The 25,874-nt window shown below is 57.0% G+C and overlaps 1 protein-coding gene across 4 annotated transcripts in view; it reads left to right on the forward strand.

Moving 5' to 3' along the window:
- DNM2 (dynamin 2) overlaps nt 1-25,874 on the forward strand; it is an 89,229-nt gene that overhangs the window by 58,901 nt on the left and 4,454 nt on the right. For 2 of the 4 annotated variants that reach the window (XM_082837042.1, XM_082837044.1), the window contains exons 10-17: nt 488-626; nt 3,009-3,095; nt 5,336-5,406; nt 9,107-9,158; nt 13,923-14,036; nt 19,691-19,800; nt 22,557-22,668; nt 23,214-23,378. In XM_082837042.1, coding sequence (XP_082693168.1) covers nt 488-626; nt 3,009-3,095; nt 5,336-5,406; nt 9,107-9,158; nt 13,923-14,036; nt 19,691-19,800; nt 22,557-22,668; nt 23,214-23,378 — 850 coding nt within the window. Of the gene's footprint in view, nt 1-487; nt 627-1,724; nt 1,864-3,008; nt 3,096-5,335; nt 5,407-9,106; nt 9,159-13,922; nt 14,037-19,690; nt 19,801-22,556; nt 22,669-23,213; nt 23,379-25,874 lie in introns of all 4 variants that reach the window. The other 2 variants (XM_082837043.1, XM_082837045.1) reach the window with 1 other exon arrangement.

A 25,874-nucleotide genomic window follows, 5' to 3' on the forward strand; every position in this document is an offset into this window, starting at 1 on the left:
TTGCAGTAGCTGTCAGTCTCTCCCTCTGGGTCTCCAAAGGCACTCGAGGGTGGATGTGCTTAGTTCTGTGTGGATCTGTCGTAAGCCCCGCGGCTGTCCGCTGCCCTTGGGTTAAACGTGGGTTAAAGGGCCCAGTTACCGTGGTCAGCCAAGTCAGAAAGCTCACTGCAGATTTGCCCTGGGGGGTGGGGAGGAAGTCAGACCCAAGGCACGATTGCAGGAACCCCAGCATTTGTCCCCGTCATGGGTGCCCTGGACTCCTCCTGGGTCCCCACCGTTTTGCTCCCGCCCTCCACGCTTGTGTCGCCGTGGGGTCCTCACATCGCCCTGGGGGGTTCCCGGTAGCGGACGCGGGCGTCCGACCCCCAGACTTGCTGCAACCTTGGCTCTCTCGGGAACCCAGCCCATGCCTATGAAATCGCTGACCGTGCTTTGTTTCTCTCTGACTTATCTCCCCTGCCCCCTCCCCGGGTACGGATGGTTTTAGGACCGGGCTCTTCACCCCGGACTTGGCATTCGAGGCCATTGTGAAAAAGCAGGTCGTCAAGCTGAAAGAGCCCTGTCTGAAATGTGTCGACCTGGTTATCCAGGAGCTAATCAATACAGTTAGGCAGTGTACCAGTAAGGTATTGGACCCTCGGCAGGGTGACTCCTGGCCTTGTGGAAACGGGGCTGTGGGAGTTTGGTATCAGGCTCCCGATGGCTGCTTGGCCTTTGCCCCGCTGGTCCCCCTCCCTCCCCTTCCCAGATTGCCTCAGTTTCCAAGAACGTGGCCTCTACCCAGAGGCTGGGGCAGAAGCGTTTTGGCCTGGGTGCAGCCTGGGGGTGCCAGGCCTCCAGATTCCAGACTGGTGGGCAGGGCTCCCTGGGACCCTGATACCAAGCTTAGCATGTGTCTGATGGGGGTCTTGCTGGGCTGTCGCTTTGCTGTCTTCTGGGAAGCAGAGAGGGACCTCGCGTCACCTGCTGGAGGCCAAGCTCCCTGAACCTCCCTGCCCCTCACAAATGCCTTCTTGACGAATGCCTGGCACCCTCAGGCTTTCCCGGAGCCAGCCACTTCTCTGTCCCCAAGGCGCCGAGAAAGGCCCAAACGCCAACGGCCTAAGGAGTGCTCGGCCCTGGGCTCGCCCCTAACAGCCTCCACCAGCTCCCGCAGGAGCAGTGCTGTCCCCAGGCAGTGGCCCTCGGACCCCCGGCCTGGTTCCCGGGGCAGCACGTGTTGGCCAAGGTGCTGAAGCGCTTCCTAGTGGCCAGTTTGTGCTTGCACGTCCCCCATGGCCGTGGAGCTCTGGGTCGGCCTTCCAAGGCAGGAGTTTCTGCTTCATCCTTCTGTTCTCAGTCTGGAAAAGCCCACATTTGCTTCTTAAGCTTCTTCGATTGGAAAAGGGAAGGGAAAGAAACCCAGGTGGTTTGGAGATGTTCGTCCTAGAGCCCATTGTCACAGATACGAAAAGGCAAGGCCTCCCCAAACCTTTAGCTGTTCGTAGGCTGACTCCCACCCGTAGCACTTTTATAATTAAACCCCAGACTGAGCCCACCCCTTGGACCCAGGTCGCCTCTTGATCCGAAGCAGCTTCCGGGGCAAATGCGGGCGCAGGCTCCTCCATGCATGTCACTAACCAGCTGACTCTCGTTTCTTCTTTCTCTGTCTCCCGTCCCGCGTGTGTGGCCTGCACTGCCCCCTGGGTGTCTTTTTACCTCATCCCGCCCTCCGCATGACCCAGGACGGGGCTCTTCACCCCCGACATGGCCTTTGAAGCCATTGTGAAAAAACAGATTGTAAAACTCAAAGAGCCGAGTTTGAAGTGTGTTGATCTCGTGGTCTCAGAACTGGCCACGGTCATTAAAAAGTGTGCTGAGAAGGTAACAGAAGGTTTCATTATTATCACCTATGCCTCTGTCCCCCATCTCCTCTTTCCCATCGTGAGTCTTAACCCAAGCATCTGGGAAACTCTGCCTCGGCAGGAACCCCCTTCCGTGGACCAGTGGTCGCTTGGAGACATCTCAACTTTGCCTTGGCTGACACAAGGGGGTGGGCCAGTCGCACTTGCGTTCCACCTTTGCATCTTGGGCCTCTGACGGGGATGGAAGGCCTTTGATGTCGCCAGATGCACTTACTAAGCAGGCAGCAGGGATGAGTGTCCATGCCCATCCCTGGAACGCTTTGAGAAAGGTGGTTTCCAAACTGCCACCAACGCGGTGAAACGCTTCGCCCGTGTGCTGGTCTGCGTGTTCTTACATCACAAGGCATCTGAGAATTTTTCAGAGTTCCTTGGCGGGCCAGTGGTTAGGACTCTGCAGTTCAGGTTTTGACCCCTGGTCGGGGAACTAAGATCTCACAAGCCGCGTGGTGTAGCCAAAAAAGAAAATGGAATTTTTCCTCTAGTGATTTTGACCATTGGCTCAATTTTTCCCAACTCGTGGTCTTTCCCCAAACCATGGAAGGTGGGCTTCTGTGCGTTGGGTTGGTTGCTGCTGCAAAGGCTGGGGCAGCGGGGGTGCCAGAGGAGTGGATCCCAAAGGTGAGATGATTGGGAGCAGTTTCCCACCCCCCGCAAGGGAGTCCCTCCGAGGTCGATGGCCCAGATGCTGGCCCTCCCCCTATGCTAGAACGGGCGCTGCTGCGCACTCCTGAGCTGCGCTCAGGCCCTCGCCCTGGCGGCCCAGGGGCTTTAATTACACTGTGTCCTTGCTCTCACCCAGCACTTCGAGGGAGGGGGGTGGCTGTCACCCGCTTTCTCCACTTTCTGCCACTTTCCACCTCCGAGACGCATTCTCGAAAAGCACCTCTGCTTGTGTGCGGGCACCCTCTCGGTCTCTCCAGCCCACCGTCCCCTCACCGTCCCCTTCCTGTCTCCCGGCTGGAGCAGCTCTGAGACAGGAGCGGGGTGGGGAACCGGTGGGCACACTCCACGTCACCCCCCCTCCTCCCATGTTCTCCTTTTGGCTCACTTTGCTGCCCAAGCCACGAAGACCCAGCCGACGCCGCCACTCTGCTTTCCCTCCAGCTCAGCTCCTACCCCCGGTTGCGAGAGGAGACCGAACGAATCGTCACCACTTACATCCGGGAACGGGAGGGGAGGACCAAGGACCAGGTACTGGCTTTTTGTTTCATTCTTCAGATACAGTTTATGTGCAGTAGATCTTGGTCGTGCAGTGTGAGTTTTTTTTGTTTGTTTGTTTTTTGCGGTACGCGGGCCTCTCACCGTTGTGGCCTCTCCTGTTGGGGAGCACAGGCTCCGGACGCGCAGGCTCAAAGGCCACGGCTCACGGGCCCAGCCGCTTCGCGGCATGTGGGATCTTCCCAGACCGGGGCATGAACCCTTGTCCCCCGCATCGGCAGGCGGACTCTCAACCACTGCGCCACCAGGGAAGCCCTGTGGTAGCCTTTTGATCCTGTGTCCCTTCACTCTGCACCATGCATTCAGGACTCATCCCTGTTGTTTGTGGTGTAGCCAAAGTGTTTCTCTTAGGACTGCCAAGTAGTGTTTCATGGTGCACGTGGACCACAGCCTGCTTATCCATTCACCCACCAGAACATGTTTGAGTGCTTTCTGTGTTTTCACACTGTCTTATGAAGACTGCATAAGCATACCCAAAGGTAGAGAGTGAGATGCCCCACACAGCCACAGTTCAAGTCTCACCTGTCACCTGCTCAGCCCAGGGCTGTCATCCTGCCTTCATGTGGCCCGACGCCTGGTTTGGGTTATTTCCCCCACGGTGGTCCACTGTGTTCTCTCTCTCTCTCTCTCTTTTTTTTTTTTAAATTGAAGTATAGTTGATTTACAGTGTGTGCCAATCTCTGCAGTACAGCAAAGCGACTCAGTTATACACACATAGACTTGCTTTATATATATATATATTATTTCCCATTATGGTTTATCCCAGGAGATTGGCCGCTGTTTGTTCAAACTGGAACTGAAACAAGCCCACCTCTTGTATTTGGTTGTGAGACCACCTTGTTTAGAATAGTCCCTCTCCCCTTGACATTGACGGAAAAGAAACTTACTCATTTGTCCTTCACAGGGTCCCCCATTCCCTCGAAGCTTCTGTAACCTGGAAGTTTTGTGAAAAGCTTGAGATATTCTAATTTGTTTTGTTGTCATGGTTGGCAAGAATGCTACTGTCCCTTCCATACACACCAGAGGCCCCGGTTGCCCCACCGTTGTCATGGCTGGGCTCTGGGGCAACAGGACTCAGACCTTTTAAACCAGCGACAGTGTCTCCCGTGGACCGAGCACCCCAGCATTTTCCAACGACCCCCCAAGATCCGAGTGCCTGGCCCGCCTTATGCTTGAGGGTTCAGAGGCACAGTGAAGTGACAGGGCTGTTTAAGGGCCCGTGTCTTATCTGAGACGACATCCTGGCTGGCTGGTGTGTGCCTTTGTGCCCGTGTGTTTCATTTTAATGTCCTTACCTGGCCAAATTACTTTTGCCAGTTTTTTGTTTGTTTTTAATTTTACCTAAGTATAGTTTTTCTGTTTTTTTTTTTAATTTTATTTATTTTTGGCTGCGTTGGGTCTTCGTTGCTGCATGCGGGCTTTCTCTAGTTGCGGCGAGCGGGCGTTACTCTTCGTTGTGGTGCGCGGGCTTCTTATTGTGGTGGCTTCTCTTGTTGCAGAGCATGGGCTGTAGGCACGCGGGCTCAGTAGTTGTGGCTCGCAGGCTCTAGAGCAGGCTCAGTAGTTGTGGTGCACGGGCTTAGTTGCTCTGCAACATGTGGGATCTTCCAGGGATCGAACCCGTGTCCCCTGCATTGGCAGGTGGATTCTTAACCACTGCGCCACTAGGGAAGTCCTTTACTGAAGTATAGTTGATTTACAGTGTTGTTTAATTTCTGCTGTATAGGAAAGTGATTCAGTTATCCATGTATATACATTCTTTTTCATATTCTTTTCTGTTATGGTTTATCACAGGATATTGAATAGTTTCCACCTTTGCCGTTTTAATGAGGCACTTATAGCATGCCGGGCACTACTCTCAACATGACATATTGTGACCTACGTAAGCCTTTGCAGTGAGGCCTTACTGCCCTACTCCGGGCCTCGGAGGCCGCACTTGTGGCTACCACATTCGGCTGCCTCACTCTGCTCTTTTGGCCCAGTCTTTCTCACTTGTGAGGCCTTGGTGTCTGGAAGCACCCATGCCCCCTTCCCCCTGCAGATGGACCCCAGGATATGGGAAGGAGTGGGTGGGTGAGCACTCTTCTCCTAACTGGGAGACAGTGTGGTTGTTCCGGGGCACCCCCTGCTGGCGGGTGCGGGAAGTGCTCTGGCAGCAGCCCCTCCCTGCCACGCTGGGCTCTGTACTCACCATGACCCCCGCTTTCCCCCAGATTCTTCTTCTGATCGACATCGAGCAGTCCTACATCAACACGAACCACGAAGACTTCATTGGATTTGCCAAGTATGTACTTTTCAAGATAGCGGCTGGTGGGGTGGCATGAGTGTCCACCCTCAGAGCCACACCTTGAGAAAGGCGGTCAAGTTGGGATTCCGCTGCTGGGCCGGGGCACGAAGGTCTCTCTGTCATGGGTCCCCAGGTGAAGCGCAGGGCCATCGGAGAGCATCTGGAAGCTTTGCTGGGTAGCAACGACCCCCCAGCCTCCTTGTCCCCAATGCACCTCCTGTGGGGCACCCCCATGGTTAGTTTAAGGAGGAAAGGGCGGTCCAGTGGTCAGAGGCTTCAAGAAAGGGCAAGGCTAACTAGCGTTCACTGCTTCCTTTCCTGCAGGGCTTCTCAGAGCCTTTCGTAGACTCACGTGCAGCTTTCCCAGTCTCCCCCACGTGCACTGGGCCCTTTCACTGAGCAGCTCAGGGGCTCAGGGCTCCAGGGGCTGCTCTTGGGGAAGTGCTGCCAGGATTTGCATGGCTTCTGTCCATATGCTGTAGATTTAAAACTAGAACCTTCCACGGCGCCCGGATAAGGGGCCAGAAGAGCAGGGCGCTGATTTCAGCAGGATATAAATATAAATGCTGGTGGCCTCCAGCGTCACCCGCTGATGCCATCAGCCCCCTGCCTCGGTGAGTATCACACAGATTGTTCTGATGGCTCGCGAAGGTCCTCTTTCCGGAGCCTGATAGAATAACAGGCGGTTGGTAGCCAGCCTCCTTGTATTTGTTTAGCCGGTATCGCTGGTGTGCTTTCATTGCACCAGGCCCTGTGAGAACAGCAGTGAGCAGGCCGAGACCCAGGTCCCCACCCTGAAAGGAAAGTCCTGCGCCAGGGACAGAGCTGCCCCCAGGCAGTTAAGACACAGTGTGGTCAGTGCCGGGGTGGGGCTGTCCACCGCCCGTGGGAGTCCGGAGGGTGGCCTTGTGGCCTGGCCTTGGGGGTGCAGGGAGGAAGGGGCTAGCAGGCTGGGCAAGAGGGTCTTCCCGTCCAGGGTCTCTGCTGGCTGAGTAGTTCCCTGGGTAGACATTCATCAGTGCACTCAGCCCTTCTGTGCTGGACACGTGGTTGGTGAGTGGAACGAATGAATGAGTGAACGAATGAATGGGGGGCATGATTAGAAGCTGCTGCCCCGGCCCAGGTGAGCTGAGGGCCCCGGCCGGACTGTCCCCGCTGTGGGGAAGGCTGAGGGGCCCTGGCCGGGCACTGCCCCCAGGCTGGTCGCAGCCCCGCTTGCTCCTGCTCCCCCAGCAGCCGGGTGTGTGGGGCCTGGAAACGCCGGTCCCCCTTTTCACGTTGCTGCTGTTTTCCTCACCTTGATGTCTCTGCTTCTCACACTTCATCCACAGTTCCTTCTCACAATCTCTCCTGTTTTTCCTTTGACCACTCCACTCTTTCCTCTGGATTCCTGGGCCTTCCCACTTCCCCCAGCTGTTACTATACTGAGCAGCTGGTGACCGGGTGGGTATTGCCTGCTGTGTGCCTTTTCCCTAGTGTGTGAACGGGGGACGCCCTGGCTGGGGGCGGGGCCCAGGGTGCCAGGCTCCACCCGGCCCAGGCCCAGGCCCCGGCCCTGGGTGGGATGTCGCAGGGGCCCCCGGAATAGCCACGGAGCACTGCCTTTGTCCTAGGATGGTGAACAAGCCAGACTTGGGCCTTGCCTTTTCAGAACCCCGAGGCTGAGAACCCACACGCTGTCGTTAAGCCAGTTCTCATAAGGAGGATGACAGTGGGAAAGGAGGGCAGGTGGAGGGGCTGTGGGAGAGGGCAGTGAGGGATGAGGCTTGGAGAGACCTTCCCAAGGAAGTCATGACAGCCAGGCGGTGGGGCCGGAGCGGAGCGGGGTCAGAGAGCACTGGAGACAGGGAAGGAAGGCTGAGAAGCCGGAGCATGAAGGCCAAGGCAAGGTGGAGGGGTGAGGTCACGGCCTCGTCACAGGAGGGCCTGCAGGCCAAGGGGAGCACTTTGGATTTTCCCCCCAGCACACCCCCCCCCCACACACACACCCCCCACACACAGACTCACACATGCGCACACCACAGACACACACGCGCGCACACCACACACACAGACACACAAACATGCGCACACCACCCCCCCCACACCACCCGCACACACACACACACACATGCGCACACCACAGACACACAGACACATGCGTACACCACACACACCACATACACACACACCACACACACACACACCACACACAGACACACATACACCACACACACCACGCACACAGACACAGACACACCACACACACAGACACACACACACAGACACACACACACACAGACACACCACACACACAGACACACACACACACATACACACCAAGGAGGCAAGGGAAAGAGGGGCTGCGAGGCATGTGTGAGACCCAGGAAGCCCTTAGGAAGTAGAGCATCTGGGACCTCACCAGCACCCAGATAGCACTGTGAGTGGCTTAGCTCTGTGTCCTTCAGACACTATTGATCCACCTCCTTGCTGTGCATAGAAGTTCTGGGGTGTTTTCTCACTGCCCTCAAAACACTAAAAACAAGGCCCAGAGAAAAAGTCCTTGTAGTAAATATATTGATCTTAGGGAAATCAGTGGATAAATTCCACTTCCATTCTTTTCTTTTTTTTCTGCGCCACACGGCATGTGGGAATCTTAGTTCCCTGACCAGAGATTGAACCCATGCCCCCTGCAGTGGACGCGCGGAATCTTAACCACTGGACCGGCAGGGAAGTCCCTCATTTCCATTCTTAATGTTCCACCGTTTACTGATCTAGGAACAGAAGCCTACTTCCTTAACATACACACACGCACGCATGCACACACACACACACACGCACACACACACACGCACGCACACACACTACCTTATCCAACAGCCAGCTTGAACTTTAAGGTAAAATCCCAGAGGCATTCAGTAAAGTCAAAAGTTCCAGCTAAAACAATATAAGAAAAGACAATATGACCCCTAAGTAACAGGAGTTAACAGTTGGTTGCTGGTGGTGATAATGATGGTCCGAGTAGAAAATATATTAGGACAAACAAGGGAGCTGAGTAGGTGCCCACGTACAAAATAAAGGAGACTTCGTCTGTCTGTGTGAACTAGCCAGGAAACAACATAGATGAAGAAGTAAAGAGATCTGGGACTATAGATAAATAAGGGACCTTGCAGAAACACATTGACCTTGACTGTCCTCTGACTTGGGTCAGGAGCCATCCAAGATGAGTAGCGTTTTCATGGAGAGTAGCTGTCCCATAGCCTCATCTCCCAGTCTGGATGGCCCTGTGGTCAGAGCCGCTCTGGGCCTCGTGCCCGGGCCAGGATGGGAGGAGAAAGCGGGAAGAAGCCTCAAGTTTGAGCCCCCAAACACTGAAGGTTACTCTGAAGCCAGCATGGCTACCTCCCAGCCACTTGGGAATCCAGCTTCCCATGCCCTCTCTTGGAAGTACCAGGACCCAGTGACTCCTAGAAATAGCTGGCGCTCTCAGGAGTGGCCGAGATCAGGGATGAGAAGTCAGGGTTTAATTTGGTATCTCATTCGTTCCATGAGCCCGCTCTCTTTCCCTTGGGCAGCCCTTCGTACACGGGGGGCTTCTCTCTGCCTCTGCCCTTGGCCCCCACTCAGGAGAGAACCCCACCTGGGCCACGAGGGCCTCTTGCTCCTCGTGCCTCATGGGCTTCCTGCCGCATGAGCTCTCTCTGTGCTTTGGTTTCAGCGCCCAGCAGAGGAGCACCCAGCTGAACAAGAAGAGAGCCATCCCCAACCAGGTAACCGCCCACCCCTGCACCCTCCGCGGCCCGCAGCTCCACCCTCGGGGGTGGGAGGGCACTAAGGGACCACCAAGCCCAGCGATGGCACCTGGCTCATAGCATGTCCCGCCAGAAACCCCCACCCCCACCCCTCCAGCCTCTCAAATCCACTTAGGTTTTGATATTTTGGGAAACCGGTCTTTGAGCGGCAGCTCTGGCAGGGCCTAGGGGGCAGATTTGCAGAAGGCCCTGTCTGACATCCAAGGCCACGGCTAGAACTTGACACTAAGGAGGGGGGCAGCCCAGTCCCTCTGGTGTCTGCAGCCACATTGGGTTCCCGGGCCCAGCCCTGGAGACTCGGAGCCTGGGGGGAGGCTGGTTGTGACAGGCAGGTCTGGGGAGCCTGGGGGTGCTTTGATCCCCATACCTGGGGAAACCCAGAGCTGTATGGGGGGTTCTCCACCTTGATGTCATGCCCCAGCCAGAGGCCTTGTGAAGTAACAACAGCTTTATATAGGCCAGTATTAGGTGCCCTTTTTTTTTTTTTCCTGCTTAAGAAAACACATCATCTTTGCAAAAATTTCTGCCGGTGTCCCCTGCCTTCTCCACATCGGGCGGGGGTGGGGGTGGGGGCTCTGCTCTTTATCTTGCACGATGACAGAGCCCTCTGGAAAAGAAGGGTGTAACCACTGCATGATTTTTTTTTGCGCTTGCCATAGGTAATACATATATTGTTGCTTTTTCATTTCGGGAGATGATAATGAATTAAATATTAACACCATGAATATAATTAATAGCATGTAATTTTTTTTTCTTTTGCTGTTTTCTCCCCCTGCTCTTCTCTCTCCTCATTTTTGTGCCTTTCCTGCTTTTTCTCCATCCCCTCATGTCCCTTACGTCTCTTTTCCTCCGCCTGCTCTTCTTTGATTTCCCCACAACCCTAACTTTGCATTTTCAAAGGGGGAGATCTTGGTAAGTACTCACTTAGTGTGGTAGCAAACATTAGAGAACTTGGTAGTGGTGGAGACCACGCCACCCCATAATATCCCCTCCCCCCCGCCCCCGCCAAAAATAAATAAATAAATAACAGAACAACTAAAAATCCAGCTAACCTTTAAAAACCTCTGCCGTGGCTGCCGCCTGCCAGGCTTCGTGTTGCCCTGGGCTAAGCTGACTCACACAGACACTAACCTGACCACTGCCCCCATCTGGCGCCCACCCCTCCAGCCCATTCCTGACACGGTTTCCTAGTTTCCTGTAGGTCAGGGATGGCAAATACTCAGCTAACACCCCAGGCCTTTCTCCCTTCACCTCCCTGGCCGGGGATGATTTTGCTCAAGCCCTGCAAGAGCTTATTCTTGCCACTGCCACCACTCTGTTTCCAGACAACACCATGCAGAAATTTTCCCCTCCTGCACTCAAGGCAGACATTCTTAATTGATCCAGCACTCTTTTCCTTGTACCTCTCTCCTGTCCTGTGCCCCTGGCAGACATCACTAATTGATCCTGGCATTTTTGTTTCCTAAGCATGTCACTACTCCCCATTCCGTGGCAGATGTGACTAACTGGTCAAGGAATTTTTTCCCCCATGTGATAGCTTTGCACGTGATACCCCTCCTGTACCCGTGACAGACATTGATCAGGGGACTCTCTCCTGGATGCTGCCACTATCCTCCTGCCTCCATAGCAGATACGACGATTGATTAGGCTGTTCTGTTGCACTTGCCCCTGTCCCTTTGCCAATGGCAAACATCACTAATTGATCCTAGTGTCCTTTCCCACAGTGCCCAGAATTCTCACCACAGTGCTACCCATTGATTGGCGAATGGTATTTGCCATCCCTGTTTTAGGTAACACCTCCTCTCTGTGTGTGGCCCAGCCCAGCCCGGCAGGGAGCGGGCAATGCCCACTTCTGAGAGTTGAGCTCTTTTCAAGGTGATTGCCTTTGGGCAGCTGGCTTCCGCCCCAGCTCTCCACCTTGGAGACCATGGCCTGCGCCACCAGCCCTAACCGAGGCCTCCTTCTCCCGGGTTCTCTCCCCCCACACTGGGCGGGCCCTACTGCTGCCCTCTGGCAGGGATCTTCTGGTGACCCCGGGATCTTTCCAGTAGCTGAGCTGAACCCCTAACAGGACCTGGAAGATGCAGAAGAGGCCAAAGCTTGCCATGGTTGGGGGCGGTTGCGGGAGGAATGGATCGTCCTTGGGCCCATGGTTCCCACTTTCCCATGTGTCACCCCCAATCCCCTTTTAATGGTTTCTTCCCTCCAAACAGCCCAGAGGCATGTTTCTCCCCACACCCACACCCTGAGAAGTTTAGTCATTCTTTTCCTGCCAGATTCCACACCCCTAGCCACGAAGCCCAGCCCTGCCGTGTGCGTGGCTGTTGCTCCTCGGTCTTCCAGCCATGGTTTCCATCCCTGCCCAGGCGACTCACCCAGGGAGGAGGAGGTGGGCCCCAGCTGCGTCACTTCTCCTGGCAGCCCTTCCTCCCGCCCCCGGCATGCCTGCCCCCCGGAGCACAGGAACCCCGCCTGCCTCTTCTATCTCCCCAGCTGACCCTACTCCCGCCGCCCCCGCCCCCCTTTTCTAAGCCCAGTCCCTTGGGCACAAATCTGGCTTTTGGATGAGAAGGCCCGACCACTCCTTTTCCTCTAGACTCAGCGCCTGTGTCTGCCACCGGCAGCTTGCCCCTCCCCAGGGCGGGATTTTGTCTCTGAATCCCCTTGGGCTCCCACACAGGCAGCTCTCTGGGTGGCTCAAGGGCAGAAGGACCTGAGGGGGTCAGTGCTTCTCCAGGCCTAGCTAGCAACCTCCTGCCCCAAGGCTCAGAGGTGCCATTTCCAGCATGGCCGCATGCCCTGGAACATGACAAGGGCCCCATCTGCTAGCTTTGACCTCTACCTGACCCAGGGTGGAGGCAGGCGAGCCAGCTCGGCCACCAAGGGGTGGCGGTGGGGGGCACATCTGCCCCCTTGGGAACGAGGCTGGGCCTGGAAGCGTGGAGGCCTTGCCATGTGAGGACTTCTTCTCTGGGGAGCACCCAACACACACAGCCTCCCCCCTGCCCCCGGCTGTCGATCAATGACTGAAGTTTAGAAGCACCCACTCTAGACCTGGACTAAGACAAGGCAGGCCCTACCCTGCCCCTGGGGGAGCGAGGAACAGGCGGGGACAGGCACCCACGCAGCTCTGGAGATGCAGGGGCTCCTTCCGCCCCCGGCCTGACCACCCGTCCCACTTTGCCCGGGACTGAGGGCATTCCCAGGACTTTGAGGACTAAGCCTAGGGGCCTCCTGGACAAGCCAGGGCGGGTCGGCCACCCTGCTGCCAGGACTGAGACCGTGACCTCGTTGGGGCTGACAGTCTCTGCCTGCTGCCTGACGGCCACAAGACTCCCAGGTGCTGTCTCATACCAGGGAGGGAGAAGCTTAGCACGGGCTGCCAGGTGGCATTTCAACGGTGGCACAGCCTGGGCAGGGACTTCTATGTGGTGCAGAGGTCCCTGGCCGCTCTGTGGCCGTCTCTGCCTTCCTGGTCTCTGAGACTTAAGAGCTCATTTCCAGCCACAGGCGGGTGGTGGCCCTGTGAAGATTTGGTGTGCCCGGGGGCAGGACAGAGTAGACAGGATGAAGGCCCTCTTGAGCCGCATCCACTAGGGAGGCATGTGGGCCCCAGAGGCAGCCCCAAAGCCCTACCCCACCCTGGGGGTACAGCGCCAGCCCTTCCCCGCTGTCCATGGCCACTGGCAGCCCACCTCCTGCAGCTTAGCCCAGTTTGTCGCTGCCTTGGCCCCGGGTGTCCCTGCCTGCGCAGACTCGTGCTTCCCGCCGCCCCGGGATCCCCAGTCCAGAGTGGTGGGAGGCTCCATCCCACAAGCGCCTCCATGGCCCGGGGAACATGGGAGTGTGGCCTCCCCCAGGCTACCTGCGTTTAGCTGTCAGGTGAGTCCCCCACGCAGGCCTGGGTTCTGTCTCCTGCTCAGATGACAGCAGTGGCCAGACGAGCCCCATATAGGGGGTCTCACAGCCCAGAACCCGGATGTGCCAGTCAGAGAAAAAGCCAGAGTGGGGCACGATCCTTGGCGGGTCCCCTGGGCTCAAACTTTTGTCCCCAGCCCTCTGGGTGGAGGAGTCTCTTTATCCTCGTATTCTGAAAAGAGCCTGTGGGGAGGGGAGCCCTGGGGCGGGGGCTGGCCTCGACTCCTGGTCAGAGCAGGTCCCTGTGCCCACCGAGCACCTGCCTGGGTGGGCCGGGCAGCAGAATCAAGCCTCTGCCCGTTGCCTGGGCGACTCCTCCAGCTCTACATCCACAGCCGCCTTCCACAGGGCACGAGGGGCAGGGCCCAAGGGTGTCGCTGGTACCGCGTCTCACCAAGACAAATGTGATTCCTTCAGTCACATCCAATGTGACATGGCCCCCCCCACAAGCCTGGGATGCCCTCCTCTGGGCCCCTTCCAGCTGGGAGTACCTTTTGCCACCTGTGCTAATTCAACCTAACACCAAGCGCAGAGGGGCTCCCCAGGGACCCAGTTCCCAATCACCCTGGGGACTGTGAGTGAGTCCACGTCTGCCCACCCGAGGGCCCCACGTTGGTCTCCGTTGGGAAGTGCTTGGGGCAAGGTGGCCTGGAATCGGGGTGCCTGGCTTTGGGCTGGAGGTGTCTCTGCCGTGGTCCCCGTTTTCCCGCCTTGCTAGGGGCGAGGGTGCTGGCCACCGCGCTGGGGCAGGCCGGGCTGGGTGGTGGCCGCTGTCCCCTGCTGAGCCCCGCCCTCCCCCCCCAGGTGATCCGCAGGGGCTGGCTGACCATCAACAACATCAGCCTGATGAAGGGCGGCTCCAAGGAGTACTGGTTTGTGCTGACGGCCGAGTCACTGTCCTGGTACAAGGATGAGGAGGTGAGTGGCTGGCAGGGGTGGGACGGTTGGGCAATGGTGGGTCGTGCTCTCCACACCTCCCTCCTCTGGGTGGCGCTCCCTCAACTTACTGCTCGTTCGGGAAAGGCTCCCTGAGCGCCACCATACCCCGAAGCTTACCATTAGGATGGTATCAGCCAGGGCCGCAGGGTGTCCAAAGGCACTGTGCATCATATCCGAGCCCCTCACGGCCCCCCGTGCGGTTGTGCCTCGTGGGGGCTGGGCTCCCTGAGGAGGAAAGGGGCACGGGGGAGGCTCCAAACTGATCCCACCCTTCAAAATCATGGCAAGGTGGGGGCTTTCAGAGGGGGCACGGCCTGGGGTCGGGGACTCAGGTTCACGCCGAGGCTGCTGGGGTTCCATTTTCTACAGCTAACCCAGACTCAGCCAGGCCCTTAGCCTCTCTGGGCCTCAGTTTCCCCATCCATGAAGTGAGGTAGAACGGCCCTTGCATCTTTGAGGTGCTCCGTCACGGTGTCTGTCTTGAGATCATTCCACATGTGCTTGGCCTCCTCAGAGGGATGAGGGAGGCCTCTGGGAACAGCACCAGGAATAATAAGCACAGGGGGTGGTGCTGCACGTTGCCTCGTGCCATGGTCTCCCTGAGCCTGTGGACGGGGCTGTGAGTGAGTGCACCCCTGTTCCCTGGCCCAGCGGGCAGCCCCACCGGGTGTTGCCATGCAGGTCCCTCCTCCGCCTCGGCCCATCCTCCCGTCCTGAGTGGCCCATTTCGTGGCTTAGTTCTCTTAACAGAACGACAGTACTGTGGCTTAGTGGCCTGGGAGTGAAGCCACTCCTCTGGTGTGACTGCCTGTTGCCACTCTGACACAGGCTTCCAGGGGCCACCAGCGAGGGCCAGTGTGTTTCTCTGGGCTGCCCTGTGAGAGATAACACAGGCGCTCCCTGTCGTCAAGGTGGTGTTAGGTGGCTCTCGATTTGCGTCTGTGACAGAGGTCCCAAATGAAGGCACTTACAGAGGTGGTCTGTTTCTTGCCCGCCCGGCGAGCTTGGCAGCCCTGTGTCGTGAGGCTGGCCAGGGCCCTGGCTCCGCCTCCCCCATGGCCATCGTAATACATAGCTCCTCCTCGTGGTCCAGGATGGCTGCCCCATGTCCATCACCACGTGGCCACAGGAGGGAAGGAGGTGCCTGACAAGGAAGGCACACGCATCCCTCTGCACACATGCTCCGGGATCTTTGCTTCCGCTCTGTGCTTTGCCCACATGGGATGGCACAGCCTCCAGCCCGGCCCAGGTGCCCCCAGAGGAGAGGCTGGGCTTCTCTGGTCACCCCTGGAGCTGCCCTACCTGGCTCTCCCCCCTTGGGGTTTTGGGGTGACCCCCACACCTGGGGCTTCACCGGCAGCTGACCCCATCCCGGGACAGGCAGGCCTGTGCCCAACCATGTGTATTTCCACCCAGGCTCAGAGACAAGACAGGTAGAACTCTGTTGGCGCCCCTGGGTAGCCCTGTCTTGTTTATGAAGCCCCTGCCCTGTGCCAGCCTCACTGGCTGGGAGAGCCTGCCGTGGTCCCACACGGAGAGCATTGTCTTCTTCCTCCTCCTCAGTAGATACTCACATTCCTTTTGTCAGGGAAGGAAACTGAGGTTCTGAGCAGTGACTTGCCCCCATGTCACGGCGTGGGGAAGTGTCCCCATGCGGTGGGTACAGGACACAGGCTCCCTGACCCGAGGCACCTCAGCCCCACACCTGGACCACTCCCCACTGCCCAGGCAGGAAGCGGTTCCCACAAGTGGCGGGTGTTTAAGAGTAGAATGTCATCATCCCACTCCCCGTGAGGCCAGAGCTCACCGCTGGAATGTCGTGAAGGCTTGGGAGCCCCGAGTCCCCCAAGGGACCTTGTCTGGGTGGCTGCTTCTAAACTGGGGTTGTCCAGGACCCTGGCGCCTTCCTGGGTCGAGATGCAGAGGGAGGGTGGGTGGGACTGGGCATTTCTCAAGGAACCTGCGTGGCCAGATCCGCTCCTCAAAATGGCCGGGGTGCAGTGTGGGTGGGGATGACGCTTGCACTTTTTCTCCCTCTCTTTCCTCCCCCGCAGTCTGAAGCTCAGTCTGCTCTGTGCTGCATCAGCTGTCAGATAAGCTGAGAGCTGGTTCGCACCTTTGGGCTTTGGGGGTCCCCGGGGCAGGAATGCCGGGCCTCGGGCGGTTGGAGAGGGGGCTTCTGGGCCCAAACCCTAGCCTGGCGATTCGCTGTATGGCATCATCGGGAGCTCAGTTTTTGACTTAAGGAGGGGCCCTTCGTTTCTTCTTCATCTAGGGGTTGAAAGCAGGAGCCCCAGACCCTCCCTCGGGGCCCCAGAGCAGAGGCAGGGGCAGTGCTGGGAGGAGGGTTGAGCGCCGCCGGCGGTAATGAGAACCAGCAGACCTGTGAATGGGGCCCTGTGTACACCCCAGACACAGAGCTGCCTGAGATTGGGGAGGGGCAGTCGCGAAATCCTGTCTGTCTGTCTGTCCGTCCCCCGCCCTCCCCCCTCCCCGCCAAGTTAGGATCCCAGCAAGGGCCCTGAAAATCACACAACAGGGTGGCCACCCCCGGGGTCAGGCCACCATCGTAGAGAAGCCTCAGAGAGAGGCAAGACACCATATTTCTTTATTAAAAAAAATAAACAAGAGGAGGTGGTTACTGGAGGGTAGGAATAGGAGACTGATTCCACCAGAGCCCCCGACCCCTCAGCCGGTGTCGGGGCTCTCTTTGCCTCTGCCCGGCGCCTCTTTTCCTCCCCGGCGCCCGCCCCCGCCCAAGCCCTTCTTCTTTATTCCAGAATCTTCTGTCCAGGCCTCCAGCCTGTGGGGAGGAGGGCGGTGGGCAGTGGCACTCACCTCCTGGTCTGCCTCGCTGCGTGGGTGGCAGCAAGTTTGGGTGGGGGGCCCATCCTGACGCGCCGCTCGCCCGAGCCCAGCCTAACCAATGTGCAGACTACTGTACACATTCAGAGCCCCCTGAACAGGTAGTCTGAACACTGGGTTGGCGGGGCCGGCTGTCTGTCCTGCGGGCCCCCTGGGCAGCAGCAGGGCCACAGCGCCCCAGCACCTCCGAGCAGGCGAGGAAGCCACTGGTCCGCCCGCGACGATCTGCTTCGTCTCTTCTGACGTGGCACGGCCGGGGCCAGCGCGCATCTGGAGAAAGTTGTGGGTTTTCAGGAAATCCTAAGGAGGCGGGGTGGGGGGGCAGGGGGGAGGGCGGGGGGGGTTGGGAGGGAGGGTTTGGGTCCGTGGCCTCTGTGTGCAGGAGAAGGTCTCTTTGGGGGTGGGGGCAGAGTACATGCACGCCTCCGTGTCTGTGTGGTGTGTGTTTGTGTCGTGCGTGTGTGTGTGTGGTGTGTTTGTGTCGTGTGTGTGTGTGTGTGTGTAGAGAGAGAGTGTGTATGCGTGCGTGCGGGCAGCATCAGGAAGGCAGCGTCTGTGCTCTGGGCGGAATCACGCTATAAACACTTCCAGATGTGGTGTCTCACTCGGGGCCCAAAAGGACTGTGACTCAGTTACTTGGCCTTAGCCGGCCAACTGGAAGCTTCCTGCCTCATGACATGATAGGGTGGGGGCAGCAGAGGCTCTTCACAAACTTCCGGGCCGGGAACTCCTGCCCTGGCCCTTTCTAAAGCCCCCCGCCCAAATTCTTCCCTGAGAGGTTGGAGGGCCCCGGGCTCCGCATTCCCTGGCCTGCCTGTACCCTCCTCCCCTGCCCTGGCTCCCAGCATGAATGGGGTTCCCACCTCCTTGGCTCCTCTCCTTGCCCAGAACCCGGTGGACTGACTGACCCTGGAGCATAAGAGTGACAGACAGACAGACAAAAGAAAACCCCTGGCGCCTCGCAAGCACCAGCTCTGGGGTGGGCATGTGCTCGGGACTTTCACAGTGTCCGTCCTCACCTTGCACCAGGAGGACGAGACTCCTACCCATCTTTGACAGCTGAGGAAACTGAGGCAGACAGGGGCAGTGACTTGCCCAAGGGCACATGGCTGGGGAGGGGCCAGGCCCAGCTGAGCTTCTCATGCCTCAGTCAGGACTGAGCCCACGCACCGAGCCTGCCACTCGCTCCTGCCTCCCGTTGAGTAGTCCTGAAACTCCAAGTGGCCCTCCACCCTCTGGGAGGGCCCCTGGGCCCCTTCCCCGCCACCACTGTGGCTGCTGTTGATTTGGGGAGGAACCGCCACGTTGGGTTTTGTTCTGAGGCCTTCCGGAGGTCAGGGGTAGGATGGGTGAAAAGAAGTGAGCTGCTGTGTGAGGGGGGCAGGTCTCTCTTCTCCAAAGATGCCCAGGAGGTCAAAGACCAGGAGGGCCGTGGGGAGAACCTGGCTTCTGAAGTCCCACCGCGGCCCACTCCACCCGCTGCGTGGCCCAGGGCGGCCCGCTTCCCTCTGAGCGCGATGCTTCCCTGGCAGGGATGCGTGAGAGGGCTCCGTGAGCTGCTGGATAAGCAGCATTTCCCATCAGCCCTTGAGAGCTGCTGTGGGTCGAGTGGGAGTCGGGGAGGGGCGGGGGGGTACCCTGATGCTGTGCTTTGGTTTCCTGGTGTAGAAAACCCAGTGAATGCACTGCCACCTCCTCCCCCCGCCCCCAGTAAGGGTTAATAGCAATGCATCTGCACGGGCCTAGGCGTATCGTAGGTGCTTAGCTAACAGGAGGTGGGCTGCGGAGTGGGACTCCCAGCTCAGAGACTCACCAGGCCCGTGCCCTTGACCAAGGGACGCGTCCTCTCTGAGCTGCTTTCCCCAGCAGCCGTCAGGACTGCCATGCCCAGCACTCGGTTGGCACTTTCTGAACAGGGCCACCCCGGCCATCAGCTCACGGGGGCCTCGCTCTCCAGCTCCCTCCCCCGCCCCCACTGCCTGCCCCTCTGTGCCTCTGTCTGTGCGTGTCTTTCTCTCGAAAATGGGATCATATTGGTAACTCACTTGCAGGCTCGTCGTGAAGAAGTAGTCATGTTAATGGTTTCATTCACTCAGTGGTTGGAATCTGGGTAGAGTCAGAGTCGGCCAGTTTTGAGCATCCACTGTGTGTCAGCAGTAAACCAAACAGACAGGAGTCTCCACCCCCCGAGGACCCAATGAGTCGGTCTAGGTGACCCTAGGTCAACAAGCAAGAAATGCGGGGTGGCGGGGGAGACTTCCCTGGTCCAGTGGTTGGGACTCCGCGCTCTCACTGCCGAGGACGTCGGTTTGATCCCTGGTCAGGGAACTAAGACCCCGTAGGCCGCGCAGCACAGCCAAAAAAAAAAAAAAAGATACGTGGTGTGTTGTGTTACGTGAGGGGAAGCGCCAAGGGGAAAAGTAGGGGGAGAGTTTGGGGTGGGGTCAGGGCAGGCCTCTCCTGGAGGGTCCCTCTGTACAAAAGAGGCAAGGAGGGCACCAGGCCGGTGTTGGCGGGGGTGGGGGTGGGGCATGCTAGGTGCAAAGGCCCTGGGGTAGGAGCCCGCTTGGGATGTTCAGAGTCACAGAGGCTAGCGTGGCTGGGGCAGGTAAGCGAGGGGGAGGGCGGTGCCAGACTAGTTCACCCGAGGAAAAGCAGCATGGGAGGCGTCAGGTGTTGGCGGTGGTCCTCCCGGTAGAGTCCAGCCCAGGGCAGCCTCAGGGCCTCAGTTAAACAGCCCAGGGTGACCCCTCCCCTTTCACCCTCAGGAGAAAGAGAAGAAGTACATGCTGCCTCTGGACAACCTCAAAATCCGCGACGTGGAGAAGGGCTTCATGTCCAACAAGCACGTCTTCGCCATCTTCAACACGGAGCAGAGGTGAGTGCCCCCGACCCCGACCCCCATCCCCCAAGGTCCCAGGGAGACCAGTGGCCCTCGTTCAATCATTCTTCAGTGTCCACCAAGCACTTGCTGTGAACAGTCCCTACCCTGGGGTCTCACATTCCAGAAAGGGTGTCAGTCAAGAAACAGAAAAGTGCTTCTGTGGGGTGGTCAGCGGGGTGGGGAGGCTGAAACGATGCAAGAGCCGTGGAGGGTTCTGAGCAGAGGAGCGATGGGACCTGGCTCTGGTGCTCACCGGCGCCCCCTGGTGGCCACGAGGGGAACAGGCTGAGGAGGCGAGCGTGGGAGACCAGGGAGGAGACGCCTGCACTGGCCCAGGTGGGAGATGGTGGGGCTGGACCCAAGTGGGGCTGAGGACATAGAGGAGGAAGGGGTGGATTCCAGTAGAGCGACTGAACTCCTGGCGGGTGTGGGTATGAAAGCAAGAAAGGTGTTGCTCAGGGACTGAGCTGCCATTGGCTGACATGGGGAAGGCAGAGGCAGAGTAGGCCAGTCGGAGGCTGGGTTGGGGTGATGCTGAGGGAGAGGGGCCTGTGAGACACCACGTGGGGCACAGGGGAGCCAGCTGGGTAAGTATGAGAGACTGGTGTTCAGGAGTGCGCTCCAGGCACAGGAACGTGAATTTGGGGAGTTGTCGTTGTGTGGAGGTGTTTCAAGTCTAATGGGATGAGATTCCCTGGGCCAGTAAAACAGAGAAGAGAAGGGCCCAGGAGGCTCTCAGTAAACCCACGCCAAGGGGCGTTGGTGGGAGACTTTAGCAAAAGCAAAGATACTTCTCTCAGCTCAGGAAGAGACCCAGTTGGCAGGAGGTCTGAGAGCAGGAGGAAGGGCTGAGCATGGACCCAGGAGGGCCCCTGCCCAGACTCACACCCTCATCCAGGGAACCCCCAAGTCAGGGGTCAGCTGTCAGCCAGGGCCTGGTGGTTCTTCATGACTGGCCAGCAGGCACTGACATCCTCCCTCCTGGCCCCAGGACCACCTTCCCCACTGCCCATCCACACGCACCAAATCCAGCTGAGCCACCTGTTTTGTGCAAGAATCGTTCTATCCTGCTTTGTTCTGGGCTGGCCTAAAACTCTTGAGACCCACTTTGACCATCAGCTGGCTCCAAAAACCTTTATAACCCTTTTAGGCTCATCTCTCCCTACCCCCCACCTCCCCTGCCTAAGAAACCCTAGGGTGTGTGGGAGAACCTGGGTTCTGCGACGGGACAGGCCTGCTGGGAAGCTCTTCCTGGCTGTGTAACGCCAGACAGCCATCCCACCTCCCTGGCCCTGTGATCCCCTGTGCAGCGGGCGGTGGCGGGGTGGGGGTGAAGATATTACCTAATGTATCATTTAGTGGTGAGTTCGGGAAACCCAGAATGATAGTAGCAGAAACAAGATAGAAATTGGGGTTTTTTATGTAAATCAAGTCCAGACTTTACCATCTGGGGCAGGTTGGACAACCCCACAGGCATCCAGGCCCAGGCCCTCCTTCTTATTTCTCAGCTCTCCTCCTCTTTGTCCAAGATAGCTGCTCAAACTCCAGCCATCATGATGATGTTCCAGGCAGCAGGAAGGAGGAGGAGCAACAAAAACATGCTCCCTTTCCCTGCTCTCAGCTCCTTCCAGAAGTCTCAGGGCAGCCACTCACTGACTGCTGGTTGGCCTGAGCACTGTTGTGAGGCCATCTGTGCCTAACTTCAGACCCAGATCTCACTCGAAGACTTTGGGACAGCTTGGCCGTCTCAGTCACACCTGCCTTGTGGGACAGGATGGCATGCGTGTAGCATGGATCCTGGCCTATATATGGAGAACACTGCCCATAAACACTGGTTAGTGTCTGTCCGTTGTTCCCCCAGCCTTTTGGCTCTGCACCTTCCGCTCACAGACCCACATTTGCCCAGCAGTTCACAAGCCTTTGCTGGGAGTTTCAGTCCTGCCCTGGCCAGTTCCACCTCCCTCCCAGGAATCGAGGCACATGCTGGACCTTTACTGTCCAAGGCAGCAGCCACTGGCCACATGTGACTGTTTATTTATTTTTATTGGAGTTTAGTTGTTTTACAATGTTGTGTTAGTTTCTGCTCTACAGCAGAGTGAATCAGCTATACGTATACATATATTTCCTCTTTTTTGGATTTCCACATGTGACTATTTAAATGTAAATTGATGGAAATAAAATAAAAATTTACATTCACTTTCTCGGCCACGCTGGCCCCATTCCTGACGCTCAGAAAGAAACCACCTGTGGCTCGTGGCTGCTGCGTCAGGCCAGAACGTTCTTTTGGATGATGCGGCTGTAGCTTCTCTAGAAAACACCTTGATGGGAGCTCCCCAACTGGCGGAGGGTGTCGTGGGTCACTGCCCACTTCTGGAGGGGTCGTTGGCAGCCTTTGGCTCCCCCGGGAGAGCATAAAGGAGGGGATGGGCAGTTCCCAGGGGAAGGAGAGGAGTAGCTGAGCCCACAAACAAAACGCTGCAGATGCCGCTAGATGCAGACTCTTGCTGAGCACACGCCCTGCTCTCGGCACGGTTTTGGGTGTTACAGGCACGAAATCACGGTACCTCCATCAGCCCAATGGGGTGCAGGGGCTGCTGCCATCCTGGGGCCTCTGGTCACGAGTGCCCCCGGTCAGGGGTGAATCCTGGTCAGTCAGGCCAACCCCAGGGCCTGAGCTCCAGCTCACTGCACCCACCGGGCCCGCGGGCAGGGTCAAGCATGCGCCTTTCCCTCCCTCCCTCTCACCGCAGGAACGTCTACAAGGACCTGCGGCAGATTGAGCTGGCCTGTGACTCCCAGGAGGACGTGGACAGCTGGAAGGCCTCATTCCTCCGAGCCGGGGTCTACCCTGAGAAGGACCAGGTGAGGAGCGCCCTGCCCGGCCGGCACACCTTGGGCTGAGCTGACCCCACCTGGGAGAAGGGCGGCCAGCATCTCACGGGATGGGTCATTTCAGGCTGTGTTTGCCAGCACTCTCTGAGGGCATGTAGCCCATACCCTCTTGAGCAGACAAAGCAGAAAGGGCTGGGGAGGGTTCTGTCATCGGCGCCCAGAAGGTTCTCCAACTAAAGTCAAGGACAGGGACACACGTGGACCAGGATCCTGTCTGCTTTGTTCTCTATCCTTTTTTCCTGTCCTTGAGGCGGAGTGAACATGGCCCCCAAATTAACATGTTCCAATCCCCAGGTGAGAGGCACTAGCCCATCTTTGGACTGTGGTCACCCCCAGGTCCGGGCAGCTCAGCCCAGGGGCAGGCAGGGCCACGTGGTGCCAACGCGGCCATGAGGGGCCAGCCCCAGAGGGTCAGCTGCGGGTGGGGTAGGGCAAGCAATCCCCAGAGGAGGGGTGCTCCCCACGCTGGACTCAGGCTGCAGTCACCCCTCATGGCCTCCCCTCCCCGCTTGCAGGCAGAAAATGAGGACGGAGCCCAGGAGAACACCTTCTCCATGGACCCGCAGCTGGAGCGGCAGGTGGAGACCATTCGCAACCTGGTGGACTCCTATGTGGCCATCATCAACAAGTCCATCCGTGACCTCATGCCAAAGACCATCATGCACCTCATGATCAACAATGTGAGTGCCTGCCCCTCCAGGTCCCCCTTCCCCCAAGACGGGGCGGCCACAGCCAGATTTGGGCTGATCACAGTCTGTATAAAATCAGAAATGAGAGTGAGGGCTTCCCTGGTGGCGCAGTGGTTGAGAGTCCGCCTGCCGATGCAGGGGACACGGGTTCGTGCCCCGGTCTGGGAAGTTCTCACATGCCGCGGAGTGGCTGGGCCCGTGAGCCATGGCCGCTGAGCCTGCGCATCCAGAGCCTGTGGTCTGCAACGGGAGAGGCCACAAAAGTGAGAGGTCCACATACCACAAAAAAAAAAAAAATGAGAGTGAGTCTCACCACCTTTTAAACATCACAGTCAGGATCCTCAGCCTCTCTTGGGAAATGAGAAGGTACAGACACACGGGGCTCACACCCCCGTTTAATCGGGTCATTGAAGCTATCACCACGCTTGTGCATTTGCTCTAAAGTTTTCCAGCCTTACAGTAACCCTGGGAGAGGGCCTGCTATCATCCCCATTTTATAGACAGGAAAACAGAGGCCCAGAGAGGTCAAGAAGCCTGACCCAAGTCACTCAGAAGAGTGAGGGGTGGGATTCAAACCCAGGCTGAGTCTGTCCCCAGCTGTGGCCTCCTGGTGGCCTGCAGCCCGGCCTGCCTTCACCCCAGGGTGTTACCTGCTACCTCCGGGGCTCCTGAACCTCTCAGGGTATCAGGCTTCTCTTCGGTGAAATGCAGCTGTACTGATGTCTCCTGCTCCAGGCTGCTGGGAGGGTTCAGGCCTTGGGCTCAGCACTAGGCAGTCAGAAAGCTATGTAACCCAGGTTCAGTTTATGCTGTGACTATAAAACCTCTAAATACGACAGAGTCTAAAGCAAAAATCCCATGTCCCTTCCCTTTCACTCCGTTCTTCCCAGTCTCTTCTTCAGTGGTGGTCAGTGTTAAGTTTCATGGGTGTCCTAGTACCTTGTTCACGTATAGATGGGATTTGCCGCAGCTATGATCTTTTAAATTCATGTATGCTTTGACCCAGCAGTTCTCCTTGTAAAAACGGAAGGGAAATTATCTATTTGTCTATCTATAATATGCCTAGAAATCTGGAAGTTTGTACAAGGACCTAGTGACCAGTTGCTCCCTAGAGGGAGAACTCAGGGGGCCTAAGGAGGCCAGAGTGGACAAAGGAGTTTTCACTGTATCTTTAGGTTATATTTTATTTTCCCTTTTACTCATTTTTCAGAATTTAAATGTTTGACTAGCTAGTGCATTTACGTGGTTCGCAAATGAAAAACTATCCAGCACTGTCATCTTTGTATGTGTTGAAAGTTCGAGAAAATTCATCCATCCATATATGTATTTTTTTCATGTTCTTTTCCATTATAGTTTATTATAGGATATTTAATATAGTTCCCTGCAGTATACAGTAGAACATTGTTGTTTATTTTATATATAGTAGTTTGTGTCTGCTAATCCCAAACTCCTAATTTATCCATCCCTCCACCCTTTCCCCCTTTGGTAACCATAAGTTTGTTTTCTGTGTCTATGAGTCTGTTTCTGTCTTATAAATGAATTCATTTGTATCATATTTTATTGTTTTTTGTTTTTTTTTGTGGTACGTGGGCCTCTCACTGTTGTGGCCTCTCCCGTTGCGGAGCACAGGCTCCAGACGCGCAGGCTCAGCGGCCATGGCTCACGGGCCCAGCCGCCCCGCGGCATGTGGGATCTTCCCGGACTGGGGCATGAACCCGTCTCCCCTGCATCGCAGGAGGACTCTCAACCACTACGCCACCAGGGAAGCCCAGTATCATATTTTAGATTCCACACATAAGTGATATCATATCCATTCTTCTTTATGGCTGAGTAGTATTCCATTGTATAGATGTACCACATTTTCTTTATCCATTCATCTCTCGATGGGCACTTGGGTTCCTTCCATGTCTTGGCTATTGTAAATAGTGCTGCTGTGAACATAGGGGTGCATGTATCTTTTCCAGTTATAGTTTTGTCTGGGCATATGCCCAGGAGTGGGATTGCTGGGTCATATGGTAATTCCATTTTTAGTTTTTTAAGGAACTTCCATACTGTTTTCCATAGTGGCTGCACCAATTTACATTCCCACCCACAGTGTAGGAGGGTTCTTTTTCTCCACACTCTCTCCAGCATTTATTATTTGTAGACGTTTTGATGATGGCCATTCTGACTGGTGTGAGGTATACTTCATTGTAGTCTTAATTTGTACTTCTCTTATAATTAGCGATCAACATCCATTTTTTTTAATTAATTAATTTAATTTATTCATTTTTGGCTGCGTTGGGTCTTTGTTGCTGCGTGTGGGCTTTCTCTAGTTGCAGCGAGTGGGGGCTGCTCTTCATTGCAGTGCACATGCTTCTCATTGCAGTGGCTTCTCTTGTTGCGGAGCACAGGCTCCAGGCACGCGGGCTTCAGTAGTTGTGGCTCGCAGGCTCTAGAACGCAGGCTCAGTAGTCGTGGCACACAGGCTTAGTTGCTCCGCGGCAT

This window comes from Leucopleurus acutus (assembly GCF_964270905.1).
Source record: "Leucopleurus acutus genome assembly, chromosome: 3".
NCBI lineage: Eukaryota > Metazoa > Chordata > Mammalia > Artiodactyla > Delphinidae > Leucopleurus > Leucopleurus acutus.